Source organism: Primulina eburnea, chromosome 5 (assembly GCF_022965805.1).
Source record: "Primulina eburnea isolate SZY01 chromosome 5, ASM2296580v1, whole genome shotgun sequence".
Lineage (NCBI taxonomy): Eukaryota > Viridiplantae > Streptophyta > Magnoliopsida > Lamiales > Gesneriaceae > Primulina > Primulina eburnea.
Window position 1 is genome coordinate 5,150,651 of NC_133105.1, and position 21,485 is coordinate 5,172,135.

The window sequence follows — 21,485 nt, forward strand, 5'->3', positions numbered from 1 at the left end:
AAAGATTTGAAATCTACTGTGATAGTATAATTATAATCAGGGATGCCAATGAACTCTACCCCATAAAAAAAAAAAAACAAAAAAACAAAAACAAAAACAAAATCTACCCCATATTAAACTCCCTTGTTCAAGATGGGTTACGGGGTCGACAAGCATATCCCAATTTAAGTGAACTCGTCCCACCGTTATATGCATTATTAATAATATAATAATATTTTTTCTTATATTAAATGATAAATATTTTATCATACTTTTATTTTATATATAATGTTTTAATGTTGAAATAATTTTATTTTATTATGATATGTTTAATTGTGATATATATCATTATAATTTTTTTAAAACGCTATAATTATTTTTGTTCAAAACATGAATATATTTAATAAAAGATATTATTAGAAACTTGACACAAAATTAAAATAAATGAACTCATTCTAGCCAATTTGTTTAAAACGAAATATAATATGTTTTAATATTTGAACTTTAACAATAAAAAAATCCCTTTTCAGAAGGCAATCGAAAATTCACACCTTTTCTTGTGGAATATATATTAAATGATTTTATAAATAGAATCTAATTATGTTATATGTTTAATACAAAATCGAACTATATTTTAGAAATATATATATTCTGTTTAGATATTTAAATCGAGAAGTGGACATACATATATTCATTTTAAAAATTATTAAAAATAAAATAAAACATATATAAGAAGAAATCGTACGAAAATCACGAAGAAAGTGAACTGGAATGTTGTTTGATCTCCTAGTTTACTAATCATATTATTTTTATTTTGTTATTAAGCAAAAACTTGTGTGAGACGGTCTCACGAGTCGTATTTTATGAGAGATATCTTATTTGAGTCGTTTATGAAAAAGTATTATTTTTTAGAGTAGGTCTCTTGTTAGACGGTCTCGCGAATCTTTATCTTTGAGACGGGTCAAATATATCGATATTCACAATAAAAAGTAATACTCTTAGCATAAAAAGTAATATTTTTCATGTATGACCCAAATAAGAGATCCGTCTCACAAAATATGACTCGTGAGACCGTCTCACACAAGTTTTTGCCTATTTTTTATTGTGATTATCATTAGAATTGACCCCTCTCACATATAAAGATTTGTGAGACCGTCCCACAAGAGATCTACTCTTATTATTATACTAATCGACAAAAATACCATGATTCATTTTTAACCCTTAAAATAATATTAACCTAAACGTTTTTTTAAACAAAATATTTTTCGACTCTATTTTGCCAAAAAATTATTAATATGAAAATTTTAAAAATATTCATAAATAGATTGGTCATTCAAAAAATAAATTTGAAATTAACCTGAAATATTATTATTTGACGATATTATTCAAATCAAAAGGTTGAGCTCAAATTAAAATGAAATTATACTTGATCCATCGTAGCTAGACAGGTCACGTTGATGTAGGCCCCACATTACGCCGCTCCCACATGCGGCGTCTACTGCTTTTCCACCGCCCATTTCACCAGACGGCCCCATTCCCCATTCTTCTATTCAGATCTCCAGAATCTTCTTGGCCCCTAATATAGTGCCACGTGGAGAATCTCAACTTTGGGCCACCGCCTCTCTTCTGTCCTTTTCTTAATTTAGCCGACAACTTGTACAACTCCACAACGTGCCCTTTCTCACGTGGCCGTATATGATTGGCTGTTGCTTTCTATGGTGGACTTCTTGCCTGTCTTCTCCATATTTCTCCTTTCTTCTTTCCCATAATTGATGTGCTACTCTCACTCACAGCTGGCCTTTTATGAATATAATGGCCTTCTTCTTTCTTTTTCTTTTTCTTTTTCTTTTTAAATTTAATGTAATTTTAATTTTTTCCTGAATAAACTTCAATTATGAATTAGCCAATTCCATCTGTGCAATATGCTTCAAAAATAATGGTTCGAATCGATTTAATTCCACCATATGTCCAATTTCGACAATCCAATCAAATTCAAAATAACATGATTTGGTTCGTATCGATTTAAATGTTCTGCACCAAATCCAACATACAAAAACTTGTGTGAGACGGACACGGTCTCATGAGTCGTATTTGTGAGACAAATCTCTTATTTGAGTTATCATGAAAAAATATTATTTTAGCATACGGTCTCACATAAAACCCACTCAATCGAACATCTCTAAATCCACAACGATAAACGCGCTAATTGTTCATTAACCATACATTTTTTTTTATTTCCAAAAGGAAAAAAAAACATGGTAACCAAAAAATTAAGGTAAGTTTTGTCAAAAAGAAAAAAAAAAAGGAGGATGGAATCCAATAACCTTCAAATTATTTTAGAGTGGGTTTCATCTGAGACCGTTTCACAGATCTTAATCTGTGAAACGGATCAATCCTACCCATATTCACAATAAAAAGTAATACTCTTAGCATAAAAAGTAATATTTTTTCATGGATGATACAAATAGGTGATCCGTCTCACAAATATGACCCGTGAAATCGTCTAACAATAGTTTTTGCCATTATTTTAAACCAATAATACACCTCATATAACGTAATTGTCAAATTGACAAGTCTACGATGAGTCATCACTTTATTATTAAATTATTTATTTATATTATCTAGCATCTTTCGATAAGCTTAATTTCTTTTCGTACGTGCTACATATACTTAATTATATATATTGGTATTATTAAATAACAAAAATTTAAAATAAAATTACGTGTCAAGATGGAGCAGTTGATTTAGTTGGGGCCCACACATTAATACAAAAAAATTATTTATCGAAATTAAATCTTAATCGTGTCAATTCCGCGTCATAATTCTCCTATATAAACCCCGCCAGCTGCTTCTCTTTATACATTCGAAATCAAAGCTTCTACTTTTACAGATACTCAATACTGATCTCGATTATCATACATCTGTATTAGATTTTGTTTTCTGGGTTTTTTTTGTTAAGTTAAGGAGATTCAAGAATGGCTGATTACCAACATCATGAGCTGAAGAGCGAGGAGCCATACGCTCCCACCCCCGTTAAGATTGAGGAAATTGATCAGCCGGTGGAGGCCTCCGATCGTGGGCTGTTTGATTTTATCGGGAAGAAAAAGGATGAGGAGGCAGAGAAGAAGTGTGATGATGATAAGATTGCATCAGAATTTGACGACAAAGTTCAGATTTGTGACGAGAGGAAGGAAGAGCCCAAATTTGATGTTTATGAAGATCCTAAACTTGAGGTTTCTGAAGAGCCAAAGGAGGAGGAAAAGAAGCACGAAAGCTTGCTGGAAAAGCTACACCGAAGCGGCAGCTCCAGCAGTTCTGTAAGTGTTTAATTATGAGATTCGTATACGTGATTTTTGAATAAAAAATTGTTGATTTAATTGTGTTTTTCGAGGCCAACAGTTTTGCATGTCAGGATGAAAGATACTTTAATATTTTGGTTTCATTAGTTGCTTCAAGTATCGAACCAATTAGCTAGGCAAGATCAGACCCAACACCAAAAACATAAACGATATGTATTGATTAAATCTCCTCTTGATAATATTTTGGCATTTTCTTGGTTAAAATGCAGTCTAGCGATGAAGAAGTAGAGGAAGGAGGTGAAAAGAAGAAGAAAAAGAAGGGCTTAAAAGATAAGGTCAAGGAAAAAATAACCGGTGACAAGAAAGAAGAAGCAGCAGAAACCAAGTGTGAAGAAACATCTGTACCAGTCGAGAAGTACGATGAAATTCATACCCCCGAGCCGGAGGAGAAGAAAGGATTCTTAGATAAAATCAAGGAGAAGCTACCCGGTGGAAAGAAGACCGAGGAAGTGCCGGCACCGCATCCGCCGAAGGAGGAGGTGGGCGAGTACTCCACCGCGCCGGAGGCTGAGGGCAAGGAAAAGAAAGGTTTCTTGGATAAGATCAAGGAGAAGCTTCCAGGCTACCACCCCAAGGGTGAGGAAGAAAAGGAAAAGGAAAAAAGAGAGGAAGCATGCCACTAAGGATCCAATCCCCTTTATTTTATTTGTGGCTTTCTTCTTTATATTATAATAATACATATTTATCATACAATATTTATTATTTTGTAATTTGAAGTGTTCATGATTGTGTGTTGTTTGGCCTTCTGATTTCTTTGCTTTATTTGTATTCACTCCGGGGGATGTATTTATCTTGGTTTGAAGTTTCTATGTATTGAATTTTTTAAATTAAAGTGCTTTTATGTATGAAATATATATATTTTGGTTTTAAAATTGAATATGCTTTCTTCTTTTACATTTGTCGACTACTCATAAAAGATGACCAAATATGGAATATGAAAGAGTGCCGTGCGTCTAAAATATTCTAATGAAATAAGTATAAAAGATAAACAAGTTGTTAGTTCCTTAAAATCTACAAATGTCATGACATTATTCAAGATAAGTTCGAGAAATGCTGATGGTGACATTGTTTATAGTACTAATTTTTTGTGAAAACGATAAAGCTACTACTTTGTTATCGAAGAGGATGTGACGCATGTTTTTGAAAATGATGGATAATGAAACCTCAACCGCTCTTGTTTACTTTTTTTTTAAAAAAAATTAAAAAAAGTAAACAAGACATAATGCTATAGCACACAGATCTTAATTGATTGGGCAAAGCCCCTGTTGCAAGAAGGGAATTCTCATACGTTACATAATTAAAGGTTTCCTTGACCTTTAACCAAAGAAAAAATAACCTAGGAAAAATAGGCAATAGCACTACAATTATAATGGGAAATAAAGTCGTTTAGGAAAAAAATTCTTTATATACACTAGAAATAAAATAAGAGGAGAAGGTCAATACTATTGCATGCAATGAAATGAATATACATAATGGGGAATGGGGGTAAAATTTCAAAAGTGGGTAATTTGTGAGAAGGTTTTATGCATTTATATTTGTGTAGGACCGAATACTTGTCATTTTACTAAAAGTTATAACTGATGACAATCGTACAAATCAAAAATTTTAAATCTTATAGCCGTCTAAGCGTAATGGTTCAAACGCTCTCTCATAAGAACAATTATTGCTTCTCAACTATCTCTCCTCAATAATTACATTCATTGTAATCAATGAGAATCGAACTCGTTACTTTGTCTCTGATACCAATTGGAAGACCAAGCGTTAGTTGTTTTATCAAAATTATAGGCGGTGATACCATTGTAGCTCAATTCTTTTATATCATATAGCAGTCCAAACGCCACTATTTTTAATGTTTTCCCAGCAAATACAGTTCTTGCACCTCAAAAATTCGTGATACGGGTCGATCCGATCCATATCTACAACAAAAAGTAATGCTTTGACGTAAAAAAAATAATATTTTTTCATAGGTCAGTTCGATATAAATATCAATCTTATAAAATTGAACTATAAAACTTTGTTATGAGAGCTTTTGTCAAATTTTAAAGTTTGAAATAGTTGCATCAATTTATTATTGAATGTGACATATTGAACTTGATGTATTCTCCATCCTAATCTAGTAGGCCATTCACAGTAATCCACGAAGGTCCAAAATATTTCAAGGTTACACTTTAATATGGATAAATGATACATCCGATCATAATCCAATTTTATTCACCAGTTTGGTCTGCATGGAATGAATTTAAAAAATTCTTTTTTGCTTACACTATAAAAAAAATAAGAGGAGAATATTTTTTCGATTCTCCAAAATATATAATCTAATTTCTATATTTACCTGAATATATAATTTAGGTTTTACATTTAATAATTACTTGCTACTTTTATTAACTAAATTTTGGAAAACATAAAATTAGAAGTTTGAATTTTTTTTTAAAAAATAAATAAATTTATATATTTGAGCCATATGAATTAATACGTATTTTCAGATGAGAGACTCAGACTTTTCTGGTTCCCGAGTTTATTCGAGCTGCTTACACTCATCATTAATTTTTCATTTACCTGAAAATCGAAATTACAAGAATTTATTTTCAACTCTTTTCAATAAAAATGTTAGTTAAAAATGTTAAGATTAAGATTTGGACCTAACTCAACCCCAAAAGTTAGTTCAAGTGGAGGATTATCTAAGATCATATATACAACTCCCAGGTATTTTATCCAAACGATGTGGGACAACTAAAAAAAATTGGGTATATATAAAACCAATTTCAATCCCAAATTCCAATGTTGTGATACATATTTTGATTTAATGCATTAAAAAAAATTCTACAAAAAATCACCATATTTTCCCCCTCTCACTGCTATTATTTCATTAATTCATTATTTCTTTTTTTTTCCCTGAAAAATTAATTCATTATTTCTATTCAACTACAAAAATATATAATTGATAGAAGAAAGAAAAACTCAGCCGGAGAAGTTGCAACTCTGACCACAAGAAGAGACAAAAGTAATCTTCCTTATCGGAGCATCCTAGGCATATTTTCTTGTGCCAACTAAGAATATCACTAATTCCACCTCAAAATCATGACAAGAAACACTAAACCTTTTGCGTATATATATATATATAATTCTCCATGATTTTACATGGTAAGATGCATGTATAGTTGAAATAGTGGCAAAATGTATGGCCATTCCAGACCTCGATATTCATTCATCTCCATACGCTTGTTCCTAGTTTACTCCTTATTGCTAGTTGCAGCCCATGCAGAGTACTTCATAGGATTGGGGAGTTATGACATGACCGGTCCGGCAGCCGGAGTAAACATGATGGGATATGCTAACATGGAACAGGTGACCGGAGGCATACATTTTCGACTAAGGGCTCGAGCGTTTATCGTTGCCGAAGAAGATACACAGGGAAATAGGATTGCTTTTGTTAATCTTGATGCAGGAATGGCTTCTCAACTTGTCACTATTAAGGTGATGGAGAGACTAAAATCAAGGTACAATAATCGATATTAATGATGCATTTTGTAAAGATATTTTCAGCTGCCTTACAATCGAAAACCCAACAAAATATTTTCAGCTGCATCAATAATATCCATTGATGTTCACATACTCAGTTTTAGCTTATATATAATATTTTGTTGGGTATGTAATGTGAATGTTGTAATTTGAAGGTATGGAAATCTTTACAACGAAAATAACGTTGCAATAAGTGGAACTCACACACATGCTGGTCCAGGGGGATATCTACAGTATATAACATACTCTGTCACTTCTCTCGGATTCGTTCCACAATCTTTCGACGCCATTGTTACTGCAATCGAGCTTAGCATTGTCCAAGCTCATGAAAATCTAAGGCCTGGTTCCATTTTTATCGACACAGGTTAAATAAAGGCAACGACCATTTAATTACCATATTTCATATGTACAAAAGATTTTATATTAATGGGTGAGTTATGGCTTGTAGGAGATGTAGAAAATGCTGGAATAAACAGGAGTCCAAGCGCGTATCTGTTAAACCCGCCTGAGGAAAGGGCTAAGTATCCAAGAAACGTGGATACAATAATGACCCTTTTGAAATTTGTTGATAAAAACAGTGGGAAAAGCATTGGTGCTTTCAGTTGGTTTGCAACACATGGAACTTCCATGAGCAGAGCCAACAAGCTTGTAAGTGGCGACAACAAAGGAGCTGCTGCCCGGTTTTTCGAAGATTGGTTCACTTCCACGAGTAAAAATTCCTCTGTTTCTTCCTCGAGGAATGGAAGAGTTTCAAGTAAGTTTATTGTTAAAAAATTTGAAATGTCGAATCCGTATGATAGAGTTATTCTATGGTTGGTTTCTAAATGACGAAACTGGAAAAGGTGCATTGATGAAGGAAGCTTCAAGAATAAATGCGACAGGGGGGCAATCGTGCCAGAAAACGACTAGCCAAAGCTCGAAAGTGAGGAAACAGGATGGATCACGGTTTGTAGGAGCGTTTTGCCAATCAAATGTTGGAGATGTAAGTCCGAATGTGCTCGGAGCATTCTGCTTAGACAGTGGAAAGCCCTGTGATTTCAACCACTCATCATGCCACGGCAACGATCAGCTTTGTGTAGGCCGCGGACCAGGGTAATTATCTTGGTTTAAATTTAGTTAATATGAACATCCAAATTAAGATATTTGATTTATTTATGAACAAATTTTTGTTATAGATATCCTGATGAGATTTTGAGCACTAAAATCATAGGGGAGAGGCAATTTCGAAAGGCTGTGGACTTATTTTCGGCTGCTAAAGAGGAAATCAATGGAAAGATCGATTACAGATTGGTGTTCCTAAATTTCACTAATATTGAAGTTGTGTTAGATGGAAACCAGGTCGTGAAAACTTGCCCTGCTGCACTCGGACCTGGCTTTGCCGCAGGGACTACTGATGGACCCGGCGTTTTTGGTTTTCAGCAAGGGGATAGCGAGGCAAGTACATTTTCATAATCCACTATATTTGCGATTTTGTTATCGTCATGTTTCTGTCTGAATTTTTTGAATTCACTAGATTAATGAGTTCTGGAAGATGGTGAGAGATACCATCAAAGAACCAAGCCAATATCAAATTGACTGTCAAAAACCGAAGACTGTTCTGCTCGACACCGGAGAAATGTTTCGGCCTTATGCTTGGGCGGTACCATAGTTTGATTACCTTAAGAAGCACATTGTTTCCAAGAAAACGTGTGTACACAAAGAAAAGATGGCCTTCAATTCCTGCCATTTATTTCATTTTACTTTCATAATCTTGCAGCCAGCAATTCTGCCAATTCAAATGCTGAGGTTGGGGCAACTGATCATTCTATCCGTACCAGGAGGTCTGTAAACTATTCAATTTTTAACAGTAAAACCAAATGAAATCCGGAGCTAAGAATCAACTTTCTTGTAATGGGGAAATCCACAGAATTTACGACAATGGCTGGAAGAAGACTAAGGGAGGCAGTGAAAGAAACACTGATAAGTTCTGGAAATGGAGAATTTAGCAATGATACCTACGTAGTCGTAGCAGGCCTAACAAACACGTACTCTCAGTATATAACCACTTCTGAAGAATATGAGCAGCAAAGGTATGAGGTAAGAAATATCCAAAAAGACCACATGCTTCATGTAAAGGCATTCCATTTGAAAAGCACCCTTCTACCGAAATGTGATGTGTTATTGTCAAATGATTATGCAGGGTGCATCGACACTCTACGGCCCTTACACGTTAGCAGCGTATATCCAAGAATTTAAGAACCTTGCACATGCAATGGCGAAAGGAGATAAAAACAATGGAACCGGTTTAATCCCTCCTGATCTCTCATCTGTTCAAATTAGTCTTCTGCAAGATCCATCCGGGGATGCTCCTCCAACGGGGATAAAGTTCGGAGATATAAAACTGGACGTGAATGGGGACTCTTTCGAAAAGGGAGACAAGATAAACGCGACGTTCTGGAGCGCAAATCCGAGGTATGATTTGCTGACAGAAGGGACATTCGCCGTGGTTGAAATGCTTCAAGGGGGACGATGGGTGCCTGCTTATGATGACGACGATTTCAGCCTATACTTCAAGTGGGACGGCCCCTTTTTCGGTCCTTATCCCTATGGCCTCTCAACGATTGAGTGGCAAGTGCCACAAGATGTCAGTCCAGGAGTGTATCGTTTGAGACACTACGGATCGTTTAAGACATCCAAAGAATCGCCAGTTAACTATTTCACGGGGGCGTCAAGTGGATTCACAGTGTCATAGAGGGGTTGGTTTAGCCTTAAAATCATCTTCTTTTAGCAGAAACCAAATGGACAACTCAAGCAAATGTAGTGGATCTGTTTGTCATGAATAATGGCAGATCCAAATAAAGTTAATCGACATACCATTTGGGTGTTTATCTGATCATTAGACTCACCAAGTTAGAAAACTTCATTGCTTAACTTCTTCGATATATTTTGGTTGTACTAAAAAGAAGAAATCTCATGATTGGGTTTCTGAGTTGGTTGTTTTTCTTGAAGCACCATGATTGTGCTGTCTTAAAACCCATGCCTCTTATTCGATAGAGATTAAATACCTATCTTGGAGTGGATAAGCCACACAAATTCGCATCGAGCCAATACTTGGGGGGTGAAAGAACTCTAAAAGTGCAAAAGAAGACAAATCAATGCAATGATTAAGGCATTTTTTTAACCAATTAGAAGGCCAAAATCTAATTTAGGCCAACATAAAAGATGGATATTCTTTTCTTTCCTCTCGACAATCCTTGTATTTTCTCTTAAAAAAAATCTCTTTTGAACATCTTTGTTTGCTCATAGACAAACAAAAAGAATCCAAACACGATCCGCGTTAATGTGGATTTTCTCCCCCTGCGGCTGGAGGGTGTAACGAATATGTATTCTACATGTGCTCTCCGGGATCGTAATGGTAAACACAACATTCACATATTCCCACCCCCCCACCTAAAAATCCCCTGTTTTATACGGTTGTTTGGCGAGAATAATAAATATATAGCTCATGCAGATGTTGTGCTGCGCTAATTGCAACATCCACCGCACAATTCTGTATTCTAATTTGTAAGAAAAATAAAGTGGATTAACGGATTGCCCATGAGACCCGACCTGACCCGTTCAAATTGGTAGGTTGAATTAATTGGAGGGAGTTGTTATTTTTCTAAATAACTCCCAAATGCTACTTGAATATATACTATTATCAATACATGAATAGTGACCGAAGACTTTTGCAAGCAAAATCTGCCATGCCAACCTTATTGGTAATCATACATTTGAATCTTTGTGTAGTAAATGCCAAAGGAAACCAACCATTCTTGCGTTTATCAATCTTAATAGATTACGAATAGGTGCAAATTCAATATGAATGAAAATTTTATTATTGTACAAATGGGAAAAATACATATATTTTAAGCCCACAAAAAGCTCTTCACGTGAATACATCGATCAAAATATATTTCAATCTTATAAAAATGAGTGACCATAGCTATGTTTACTGTTTTTTTATTTATTTATCTTATTTTAATTGCTAATTATATTATAGTTCCAACCTTCCCGCTAACTACAATAGACATTATATTCTGTATTGCGATCGAACTACCTATGTGAAGAAGCATGTATACATTGTACTGAAGATAGATATATTTGAATAATTAATATTAATAAATGCAGTCAGACCATGGTTGAATGAATCCCACTAAAGATCGGGGGGCAAGGAGACAACAAGGAATTATAATATAATCCATGATCAATATTCAATGCATTACACACCAACACATCAATGATTGCAGATTTGATGTTGGAAAATGAGACATTTACATTTAAAAGGTTAAGTGTACCCATATTGCAATCACATGCAATGCAAATCCCACGTAGAGCGATTGTCTCACTATATATATACAATCACAAAACAAACAAGCAATTTCAAGCTGATGATCAGGAACAAACCAGAAGAAATAATTAAGTTCAAAAATGGAGGTTTCGGTGCAAGTTCCCTTTAGGTCCATTAGCTTGCCATCGAGGCTACAACCGGTTCATGCCACGAAGTTTGAATCCGAGTCAAGAAAGCTCAAATCTTGTTTTTCAAAAAATGTTCACTTTACCTCAGAAGCCATTCAATCTGGTATATTGGGCTTAGCAGACTTGTATAATTCTGTTGAGGAACTGACACGTTTCCATGCTGCTCGACATGCACTTATCCATCTACGGCAACAGGATGAATCAATCATGGGATCGTTCGAGTTGCTGGATTCTTGCAACACTATAAAAGAGCTCGTTCAAATGATCAAAGAAAACGTTAGATCCCTTCAGTCAGCTCTGCGCCGAAAGGGCATGGAGAACTCCAGCATCCAACAAGATGTAGCCAGATATTTTTGTTGCAGAGAGAAAATGAAGAAAGATATTGCTAGGACACTAAAAACACTAAAGAATTTGGAGAACAAGAATGGAGAAGGAAGCTTTGTCAGTGCTTTCGAAGAAGTGAATGGGATCGCTATTGACATTTTCAAGTGTCTCCTAATGTTCTTGTCTTGGCCAATGGCTAAGCATGGGGGTTGGAATTTGGTTGCAAAGTTGATGACCACAAAAACAGCGGGCTCTAGCAGAGATTTTAACATGATTAGTGAGGTGGGCAGTGTGGATATCGCACTAAATTCCCTGCAAGGAAGAATTGGAAATGGTGGGGATAGTGTTCTTGATCATGTACAAATAATGCATAGATTAAAAAATCTCGATTCTTGCCTTGAAGGGATTGAGGCAGGATTAGAAAGATTGTTTAGGCAATTGCTTACAAGTAGAGTCACACTTCTCAACATTCTTACCGATCGGTGAAGTAGTATAAGATCAAACTTTGGTGTTGAAGAACTACAAATTCTTGTAGCATGTGATTTTATGCGAGAAGATATGATCATATCAATCGGTACTATTTCATTGTTTCTCGCGAATGTCACTGACAATTTGTGTATACAATGATTAATGTAACCCCTAGTCGAAGATCACGGATTCTATGCCCGAAAGTAATACCCAAATCACAACACAATTTAATATAACGTTCTTGATATAATATAAACTAACCAGATCACGACACAATTTTGCGTTGGATTTGTTCACGGCAATGTAACGTAGAAGAACACTTATTTTGTGAATAATAATATGTATTATTCATTCATTGTGAAACCATACGTATACAAGGATAAGAAACGTAACAGACCACAAAACTTGGAGAATCACAACTGACTTCTAATAACAGAGAAAACCATAAGAATAGGAAAGAATACAAAAACTAATTACAACAAATTTTTTGAGGTTTTTAGAACCTGTACGGTCACATGATGGTACTAATATGCAATCATTAATCTTGAATCCACCTTCATGCGGGAGACAAAACCAACAGACAGTATTTCTTAAGTCGGGGGATAAGACAGACATGATTCATTTGATTGTTTTTAATTGTAATTAAGAGAATATTATAAAATTAATCATTCCAGCTCATGTACTCCACCCTCTGCATAAAACGACAAATTAAAAAATAAAAAGATATTACAGAATGTGATGACAAAAATTTAATAATCCCCCACCAAACATATACCATTTCATTATAAATTTAATTACAAAATTATACTAACAACTTTTTACCAAACACAAATGTATCTTCAATTATGTACTTCAAGTTTTACTACCTATATTAGATTATTAATTTTGCAATAATAATATTAATCATCCAAAGCAATAGCTTGTATGAGACGGTCTCACATGTCGTATTTTGTGAGATAGATCTCTTATTTGGGTCATCAATGAAAAATATTACTTTTTATGCTAAGAATATTACTTTTTATTATGAATATCGATAGGGTTGATCCATCGCATAGATTAAAAATTCGTGAGACCATCTAAAAAATCTAAATACGTCGTTTGTTATATGCAGATATTGAAAAGACACTGATCCTCGGGGAAATGAATAAATAAAAGAAAAGCTACAAAGCTCAATATCAAACTAGTCCAAATTAATTTGGGCTGATTGAATGTACTTCTACAAATTGGTCTTAGTATTGAGGCCCACAATTTTCGCCGTTCACCCCAATTTCCTACCCAAGTCGACAGACGAGTCGATTCGTACCAGTTCAGTCATGGCATCGTCGGCGGCCGACAGCGGCGGTGGACCAAACCCAAGCGAGCGCAGGAAGACCCTAGGGTTTTTCAAGTCCGCAATGGAGAGAAAGCAAAGCTTCATTCAATTCTTCGTGATGACAGGAATACTTCTGCTAAGCGCCAAGTCTGTAACCCAAAAGTATCGCATTCACGAAATCACGGAGCATATCGCCTCTCTAGAAGAAGAACAAAAGGGCCTCAAATCCCGTATGAATCATATCAAGCAAAGCCTCCTCTCTGAAGCCGCGCTCGAGCCCACCGGCGCTTTCGCCGCGAGGCTTCGCCTCCTGTTCGGGGATGAAAGTAACTGATGTAGTTTTCATAATGAATTTTTTAGTACTACTGTCTTATTCACTCAAATGCGTGACTTTCTTGGATGAGAAATTGAGCCCTGAATTACATTTTATTGAGCTTGGGCAGGTCATTGCTGCAGCTGTGGTTTCAGGTTTAATCGTGTTTGTAATTTCACGGTTTATTCGTCAAATTGGTGCTCAATTAACAACTTTGGTATAGCAATGGGATTGGATTTTTTTTTCTTTTGAGAGAAAATGAGATTGGGTTTTTGATAATTTGATTGTGGGATTTCTTCAACGGAGATGGCTTAGAAATTGTGGTAATAAGTTCATTTGAACTATGGCAATTTTGCATTTTGCGCATAGTTTTGGGAAGCTTGAGTAACAAATACTTATTAATCTGCTGATTAAAGTAAATGCTGACGATCTTGTATCTTTTCTTGCATATACTGTTCATAAACTTAAGGTGCATTTAAGAAATATCTCCAGCTTTTAATGTCATGAAAGTATTGAATTTTATATGTTTAATATACGCCGGTTCTTTGTTGAAGCTATTCATTCCATGTCATTGCTTTCTTTATTGTGTATTGCTTGTGCATTCAGTGTCCTAGGCTATTATGGGCTAAGTCATGGATCGATCTCGTTTTGATGCTATTTGTTTCATTTGGCTGTGAGCCATGTTTCTCCTTTGTAGTCAAGAAGTTTGATTGGGCGACAATGCTCCCATCCAAGAACAACTAGGAAAAAGGTTTTCGAATGTGGAATTTGCTTCCCCTTGGACGAGATTAGCAAAACCTTCTTGTTTCTTGATGTTTATCATTATTATGTTTTATTGCAATGCTTGAGCGTTTGTTGGATTGGCGCCTTGTTTGGTTGCTTTCCAAATTATCAAGTGTTTATATAAACTTTATTAAAAAATAACAATGATAAAGTGGTATAGTTGGAGTGCAGTTATTGCATCATTCAAGGATCTGTAATCACGGCACATGCACTCCCAAATTTACAAAATTATGATATTGATTGGGAGTGGTATTGGGAACATTTTTGCCAAAAATTCACGTTTGCACAAATTCAAGTGGATTGCGGCGCTTTCCTTGATATGTTCCTTTTTAATACACACTAGCGACCGGATGGGAAAGTCTTTCCCCCCGGTGGATTTGAACCTTTCACTGGGCATGGAGCTCAAACACCCAATGAAAGTTGGATGCTACACCAAGTGAAATCATCAGGTGTAGCATAGGTTTTGTCCAACCGGATATGTATGGTAGTGGTTTTGAATAGGATGATTTGATTTCGATGCAGAGATTTGATTTGACCAAAGATTTGAGTGTACAAGTTATGACTGTCGTGGAACCAATTTTCTCCCCAAACTGGTCGATCCATTGAACAAATTCTATTCCCTCCCTCTATATTAACATTTTACCTCTGACCTAATAGCCTCCCACTACTTTCCACAAATCACTCTGTAAAAGAAGAGAGGATGCACATAAGTTTTGGGGAATTGAATAAAAATAGATCAGGAGATCGACTAACTTGAGGGAAAAATGGCTTCAAATACACTAATCAGAATCCATCGATTTTTTGAGATATTTCTACGATACATCAGGAGTGTTTGTTGCTCATGATCAGAATGTTGGCAGAGCGTAGACTAGTATGTTGGTCTCTAACGATGTAGTGAAATTTTAACCATTAGATCGTCTACACATGATATCAATTTTCATTAAAATATAAAGAGTTCACATGATCTAAGCTGCGGAGAGAATTACTCATGTGGATGATAGTTAGAGAGTAGCTTATCAAAAGTCAAAATCCTAAATTTAGCCTTCGCTCTTCGAACGCTCGAAGTGACATCCAAAATATTCAAAAAAAAAAATGGAATTGCTTGCTTCGTTGCTATCTCTATGATGTCATTTGGAATACAAATATACTTTATATAACTAACGTGTACATAAGTAATGTGTAGATTTATTTGATCTATTATTTTATTATAAACAATAAAATTATAATTAAAATGCATAGATTTCTTCAAATCTATTTCCCCAAAAATACCCTAAAACTTTGTCATTCTTCCACCAGATTAGACATATCATTTTGTCCCCTTGGACACATTCTTTTGTAAAATAATACATAAATAGGAAATTCAATGTTAAGAAAATTGTTAATAAACGGAGGTGCAAATTCGAATTTCATACCAAAAATTAGTCTCACCAAAGATTTATTGGTACAGTGACAAAGACGAAATATTACAATCTTAGTTATGTTTAATTAAAGCTTAAGTGTAAAATATATACTTAGTTTTTCGTATAATTTTAATTATCTCAGACAAAATAGATTATAAAATAATTATATAGAAACATAATCAATTCAAGAATAATGTAGAATTTTATGATGGGGGTGGCGGAATGAATACTCCAAGATTTTTCCAGGTGAAGACTTTCAGATTGTTTGAAAACAATCTAAAAGTTTAATATTTCATTAAAAATTATTAAAAGTTTATAATATTGATACTGAATTCTGAAACTAAAAGCTGGCACTTTTTTGCATATTAATTAAATGCACAGTAAGGTCAAACATAATTTTGAACTTTTTTTTTCCATGTTTTGATTAAATTATCATTTTACTCTGAACTTCTCTCTTGATCTCTTGATTAACTACTGTTTCATTTTGTTTTTAGAGCACTGTCTTAAATTGTACAAGTTCTACACAAATAACTTAAGATCCATGGATTTTAAATCGATTGATTTCAAACGTATTCAAATATATTTTTGTATTTTTAGATAAACAAGATCTTAAACTTTAAATCCACACGACGCATGTTTATATCATGTTTCATGTTAATTATGATGAATTTCAAGTTCAATAAATAACATATACATTTTAAATTCATTTTACTCTCTGTAACTAATGCAGAATAAGTAAAGTATGGATTTAAAATTACATTTTCATTCCATCGTTAACAATAAAATACAATCAAAATCTATATATTTTTGAAATCCATCCGTCCAAATAAAACCTAACAAAATTCATATCAGCACACCTACAACCCACTCATCCACAACAAATGACCCAACGATATCACATCCAAATTCTATCGGCATCTGCTCGCTCCAAACTTGTCAATTCCCACGTCCATTTTCATGCAAGAATTCTATACTGGCATTGGGATGACGTCCCAACACTTGATCGAGGCACACGTATTTTTTCATGTGATGCAATGCATGATCGTTTACTCGTTTTTTCATTAAATCCGATTTACCCCCAAGTTTGTAAAAGCTTGGCTAGGACACTCTTAATTTATCTCCATCACGCGCTTGACTTTTATTCGAAGTCGCTACACATGTATGTGGACCGCACTTTAGTTCAACATGTCATATCCCAGCTTCAACTTTCCTCATTTGTATATTAAACACCAATCCAACATGTAACAAACCACCTACGTACAATACACTCTTCTTTCCATTTGCTTCTTCAACTATCTGCATCACAAATCTCTGCAGAAACCAAGAAAAATAATGCAGCTGAGATTAGCTCTCTTGTCTCTTGTTTTCGCCACTGTTGCTGCAGAAAACCCTTACAGATTCTTCACATGGAATGTCACTTACGGCACCATTTATCCCCTCGGCGTCCCCCAACAGGTTCGCACTTTATGTTGCTTTATACGCATTGGATTATTGCAAGTGTTTGCATCATGATGTTTATGTGTTCTTCGCGGGATTTCGATTTGTGTAGGCTATATTGATCAATGACAAATTCCCAGGTCCTGAGATTTTCTGCGTCACCAATGATAATATAATTGTCAATGTGTTCAACGGTTTAGACGAGCCTTTTCTCATCCACTGGTATGAACCTTCTTTCTTGTTCTCTAATAATTTCTTTTTCCTTTTTTTCTTTAATAATTTTGAAAATTGAACCAGTTGATACTGTAGAGTTTTTAGAGAACTTCTTGTTTCAAAACCAACTATATCGTCATTGAATGAGACATCAACCTCCCATATATTCAATAAGCGAAGATATGATTCAAGTTGTAGTGTAAATTTCTTTGATACACGCATAAACAAAGTTAAAATAATAAACTTTGAAATCTTACATATATAAAAAAATTGTGTAAATCTTCTAATAATATGCCAACGGGCTATATATATATATATAATAAATTAAAATATTTTATTGTGCCTGTAACGTATAGGAGATTATAAAGGGAGAAGGATAACCAAATTAAAAACTTGTGGCGGTGGGAAGTGAACTTTACATCAAAAAGTTTGTCAACTTAACTCCACAGCCTTCTCTTCTGTTACGTAAACATCGCTTTTGCATTGCGAGAAATATGAGTCAAATTTTTTGGATTTATCCTTAGATGTTTTGGTAAAATATTTATTAACCTGAGTTTGTCGATCATATTTTACCGTATATTGAAATGTATAATGTGTATTCCTGGAGAAGGGAAAATATAGGACATTAACGTTGTCGAATTTTGTGCGATGATCAAACAAATCGATGAATCAAGTCGTCCGTAAAAATTAGTCTGAGAACTGGAGTGTACAGACGAAATCCTTTTGAATCTTATAGCATAAATTTGCATTATCGCCTAACAAATCACTTTGCACGTTGTCTAAAAGAATTTTTTTTTGTAAAAAATTCAGGAATGGGATCCAAAATAGGAGGAATTCATTCCAAGATGGAGTGTATGGAACAACTTGCCCAATTCCTCCGGGAAAGAACTTCACATACATTCTTCAAATGAAAGATCAAATCGGGAGTTTCTTTTACTTCCCATCTCTAGCATTTCACAAGGCAGCCGGCGGATTCGGAGCCATTCGGATTGTAAGCCGGCCTTTGATCCCCGTTCCTTTCGACCCTCCGGCAGATGATTACACTCTACTCATCGGAGATTGGTACAAGGCCAATCACACGGTAACTATAATAAACTAGTCTATCAATCAAGTTTTTGAAAAATCAGCTACATTTTGGCCATGATTCATCATAATTTTTAATTATTTTTTGTTTGTTTACATTCGAAGTAGATCCATTCCTTTTTTTATGTCAAAAGTCCTACTTGTAGTGCATGTGCTCAGCAGTATTAATTGTTTTGATTAATGATTGGTCAGTGGTGCTGTGGGGGATTGTACTAATTGTGTATTGGCCTATAAATTGGGGTGATGGACTTTTCAGTTAATTGAAGGGATTACTTGCGATATGAAAGTTTAATGATCGATTATTTTTGTATCAAAAAATGCCATCATGGTATGCATTTTCATCTTTTGCAATTCGTTTGCACAGGCATTGAAGGCAGTTCTTGATAAGGGCAAAAAACTACCTTTTCCAGATGGAATTCTTATCAATGGCCGTGGCCCAAATGTCACATATTTTACTGTTCAAGAGGGTACATGAACTTATGACTAACAATACAATGTGAAATTTATTTGTATTTCTTGATCTAACAACGATTATAAACCTCTAACCATCCCAGGGAAGACATACCGTCTTAGGTTATGCAACGTTGGGTTGCAAAACTCGCTCAATTTCCGGATTCAAGGACACGAGATGAAGGTGGTCGAGGTAGAAGGAACACACACAATGCAAATTAGCTACTCCTCCCTTGATATTCATGTGGGACAATGCATGTCGGTTCTCGTCACGGCTGATCAGCCACCTCAGGCATACTACGTAGTCGCCTCGTCACGTTTCACCACTCCTATCCTCGTTACAACCGGATTTCTCCAATACGCAAGCTCGAATAGTCCTGCTTCTGGACCATTACCTGGTGGACCAACCACGGAGATCGATTGGTCCCTTAACCAGGCGCGTACCATCAGGTATGCTAAACTTTTCTTTTATCCCTGGACGTTGTTGTGTATCTCGTTTCATTTTTTGGGGATGCCTGTAAATATAGTCTACAACACGAGCATTAATTATCATATGATCCTATCAAACATTTATCACAAGCTAGCCAAGATTGTCTATTGACAGGCAACCTTGCACTTGTGAATTTATGTTGTCATGGAAAGAAGTCGTGGCATTTGGGACATTACATGTCTTTTTTTAAGGATGAAACTCAAATCTTATAATTGTTTCTGCAGGACTAATCTTACAGCGAGTGGACCAAGACCGAATCCACAAGGCTCGTATCATTACGGTATGATACCTTTGGCGAGAACCATCAGGCTTGCAAGCTCTGCAGGCCAGGTGAATGGCAAGCAAAGATATGCACTCAACAGTGTGTCCTTCCTGCCGGCTGACACTCCTCTAAAACTGGCCGACTACTACCAAATAAGTGGAGTTTATCGAGTGGGGAGCATATCTGATGCACCCAATGGTGCAGGAATATATCTCGATACGTCTGTGTTGAACACAGACTATCGATCATTCGTTGAAATCGTTTTTGAAAACTACGAAGATATCTTGCAGAGCTATCACCTCAATGGCTACTCCTTCTTTGTAGTAGGGTGAGCGCCTTAATATTGAGTGAACACATGCGCGCATTCTTTTTATGAGACTGTCTTAGTATATATATATGGTCACACTGATTTGATCTAAAAATCAACCAGAATGGATGGAGGGAAATGGAGCTCAGCTAGTAGGAACCAGTACAATCTCCATGATGCAGTCTCTCGTTGCACAATTCAGGTAAGAAGAAAATTCGGAGGCGGACTCAGGAAGTCGAGAGAGCCAACATCTGGATTTCTATGCAGTTCTAGAATTACTATATTTGAGATTTCTTTCTTCAGTTTTTTTGTTTTAAAGGGGTCCATTCGGGTACAAAAACATATCCTAAACTTGGTTAATTTGGGCTGTTGCAGGTATATCCTAACTCGTGGACGGCCATTTACGTGGCACTGGACAATGTCGGAATGTGGAATCTGAGATCGGAGTTCTGGGCTCGGCAGTACTTGGGGCAACAGTTTTATCTTAGAGTCTACACCACGTCCACGTCGTTGAGAGACGAGTACCCGATCCCAAAGAATGCACTTCTTTGTGGCAGGGCTAGCGGCCGGCACACACGCCCCCTTACTATATATTCCTAGTCCATATACCATTTTAAAGAACGAAAAATTTCCAGCCCGATGTTTAATTTGCAACATGGATATTATAGAAGACAGAAGAAGTAGAGGCATTTTCTTGAAAATTGAAGCTATGGAAATGACATTTGTACAATTTATGTTAATAACCTCAACTCAAGGTCACACAACTTCAAGGTCACATTCTTCTTGTTCATTGGCTTGCCAAGGGATGATGTTATATAATGACAGATTGTGAGTTTGCATTCAAGATTTTTATGAAATTCGCAGTGTTGTACGTTTGTGTCTTTAACAGTCGGTAAAATTGTATGAGATTCCCACGTCTCCACTCTCAATGATACTCTTTAAATAAAGGCACTAAATTCCAAAGATTTGTTTTTCTTAAAAAAATAAAGGTGAACAAAGAAGAGCAATATTATCATTTAAGGCCGCATTTGATAAGGATGATTGAGTACGATAATGATAGTTTATCGTCAAAAGACAAAATAACACTCCCTAGCCAATATTAACAATCCTTTCCTTAGAATTTGGAAGCAGTATAACTAAATACACCGATAACAAAACCTCGTCCGTGTAAGTTTAGAGACGTCAACAAAATTCTAGGAGCTTTTGGAGTTTGGAGAGGTCATTTCATAACTAAATTATTATCACTTGTTTTTAAAAGTTACTTTTATAAGAATTTCGATATTTTAAAC

The 21,485-nt window shown here is 35.3% G+C and overlaps 5 protein-coding genes across 5 annotated transcripts; all 5 read left to right on the plus strand.

Moving 5' to 3' along the window:
* Window positions 1-2,823: 2,823 nt before the first annotated feature.
* LOC140832613 (uncharacterized) lies at window positions 2,824-4,215 on the plus strand. The gene is made up of 2 exons (XM_073196722.1): window positions 2,824-3,296; window positions 3,548-4,215. The coding sequence occupies exons 1-2, from the start codon at window positions 2,955-2,957 to the stop codon at window positions 3,959-3,961; spliced, it is 756 nt and encodes a 251-aa protein (XP_073052823.1). The 5' UTR covers window positions 2,824-2,954; the 3' UTR covers window positions 3,962-4,215.
* A 2,106-nt stretch (window positions 4,216-6,321) lies between these two features.
* On the plus strand, window positions 6,322-9,691 carry LOC140832615 (neutral ceramidase 2-like). The gene is made up of 9 exons (XM_073196724.1): window positions 6,322-6,835; window positions 7,013-7,221; window positions 7,306-7,611; window positions 7,700-7,949; window positions 8,033-8,291; window positions 8,371-8,496; window positions 8,614-8,677; window positions 8,764-8,933; window positions 9,037-9,691. The coding sequence occupies exons 1-9, from the start codon at window positions 6,513-6,515 to the stop codon at window positions 9,586-9,588; spliced, it is 2,259 nt and encodes a 752-aa protein (XP_073052825.1). The 5' UTR covers window positions 6,322-6,512; the 3' UTR covers window positions 9,589-9,691.
* Window positions 9,692-11,306: 1,615 nt separating this feature from the next.
* On the plus strand, window positions 11,307-12,355 carry LOC140831902 (uncharacterized). The gene has a single exon (XM_073195614.1). It carries the CDS (start codon window positions 11,307-11,309, stop codon window positions 12,162-12,164), a length of 858 nt encoding a protein of 285 aa, XP_073051715.1. The 3' UTR covers window positions 12,165-12,355.
* A 967-nt stretch (window positions 12,356-13,322) lies between these two features.
* Window positions 13,323-13,887, plus strand: LOC140831662 (uncharacterized). The gene has a single exon (XM_073195407.1). The coding sequence runs from the start codon at window positions 13,355-13,357 to the stop codon at window positions 13,790-13,792; it is 438 nt and encodes a 145-aa protein (XP_073051508.1). The 5' UTR covers window positions 13,323-13,354; the 3' UTR covers window positions 13,793-13,887.
* Window positions 13,888-17,164: 3,277 nt separating this feature from the next.
* LOC140832614 (L-ascorbate oxidase homolog) lies at window positions 17,165-21,078 on the plus strand. Its single transcript, XM_073196723.1, has 8 exons — window positions 17,165-17,409; window positions 17,504-17,613; window positions 18,415-18,685; window positions 19,052-19,154; window positions 19,242-19,587; window positions 19,852-20,217; window positions 20,320-20,398; window positions 20,572-21,078. Exons 1-8 carry the CDS (start codon window positions 17,287-17,289, stop codon window positions 20,794-20,796), a joined length of 1,623 nt encoding a protein of 540 aa, XP_073052824.1. The 5' UTR covers window positions 17,165-17,286; the 3' UTR covers window positions 20,797-21,078.
* The last annotated feature ends 407 nt before the right edge of the window (window positions 21,079-21,485 follow it).

Excerpts from the sequence above, each read along its gene's own strand:
- LOC140832613 (XM_073196722.1), top strand. The coding sequence starts at position 2,955 with ATGGCTGATTACCAACATCATGAGCTGAAGAGCGAGGAGCCATACGCT. Across the intron at positions 3,297-3,547 it reads GCGGCAGCTCCAGCAGTTCT|TCTAGCGATGAAGAAGTAGA; the intron begins GTAAGTGTTTAA and ends GTTAAAATGCAG.
- LOC140832615 (XM_073196724.1), top strand. The coding sequence starts at position 6,513 with ATGTATGGCCATTCCAGACCTCGATATTCATTCATCTCCATACGCTTG. Across the intron at positions 7,612-7,699 it reads GAGGAATGGAAGAGTTTCAA|GTGCATTGATGAAGGAAGCT; the intron begins GTAAGTTTATTG and ends AAACTGGAAAAG. Across the intron at positions 8,497-8,613 it reads TTCGGCCTTATGCTTGGGCG|CCAGCAATTCTGCCAATTCA; the intron begins GTACCATAGTTT and ends ATAATCTTGCAG.
- LOC140831902 (XM_073195614.1), top strand. The coding sequence starts at position 11,307 with ATGGAGGTTTCGGTGCAAGTTCCCTTTAGGTCCATTAGCTTGCCATCG.
- LOC140831662 (XM_073195407.1), top strand. The coding sequence starts at position 13,355 with ATGTACTTCTACAAATTGGTCTTAGTATTGAGGCCCACAATTTTCGCC.
- LOC140832614 (XM_073196723.1), top strand. The coding sequence starts at position 17,287 with ATGCAGCTGAGATTAGCTCTCTTGTCTCTTGTTTTCGCCACTGTTGCT. Across the intron at positions 18,686-19,051 it reads GGTACAAGGCCAATCACACG|GCATTGAAGGCAGTTCTTGA; the intron begins GTAACTATAATA and ends TCGTTTGCACAG. Across the intron at positions 19,588-19,851 it reads AACCAGGCGCGTACCATCAG|GACTAATCTTACAGCGAGTG; the intron begins GTATGCTAAACT and ends TTGTTTCTGCAG.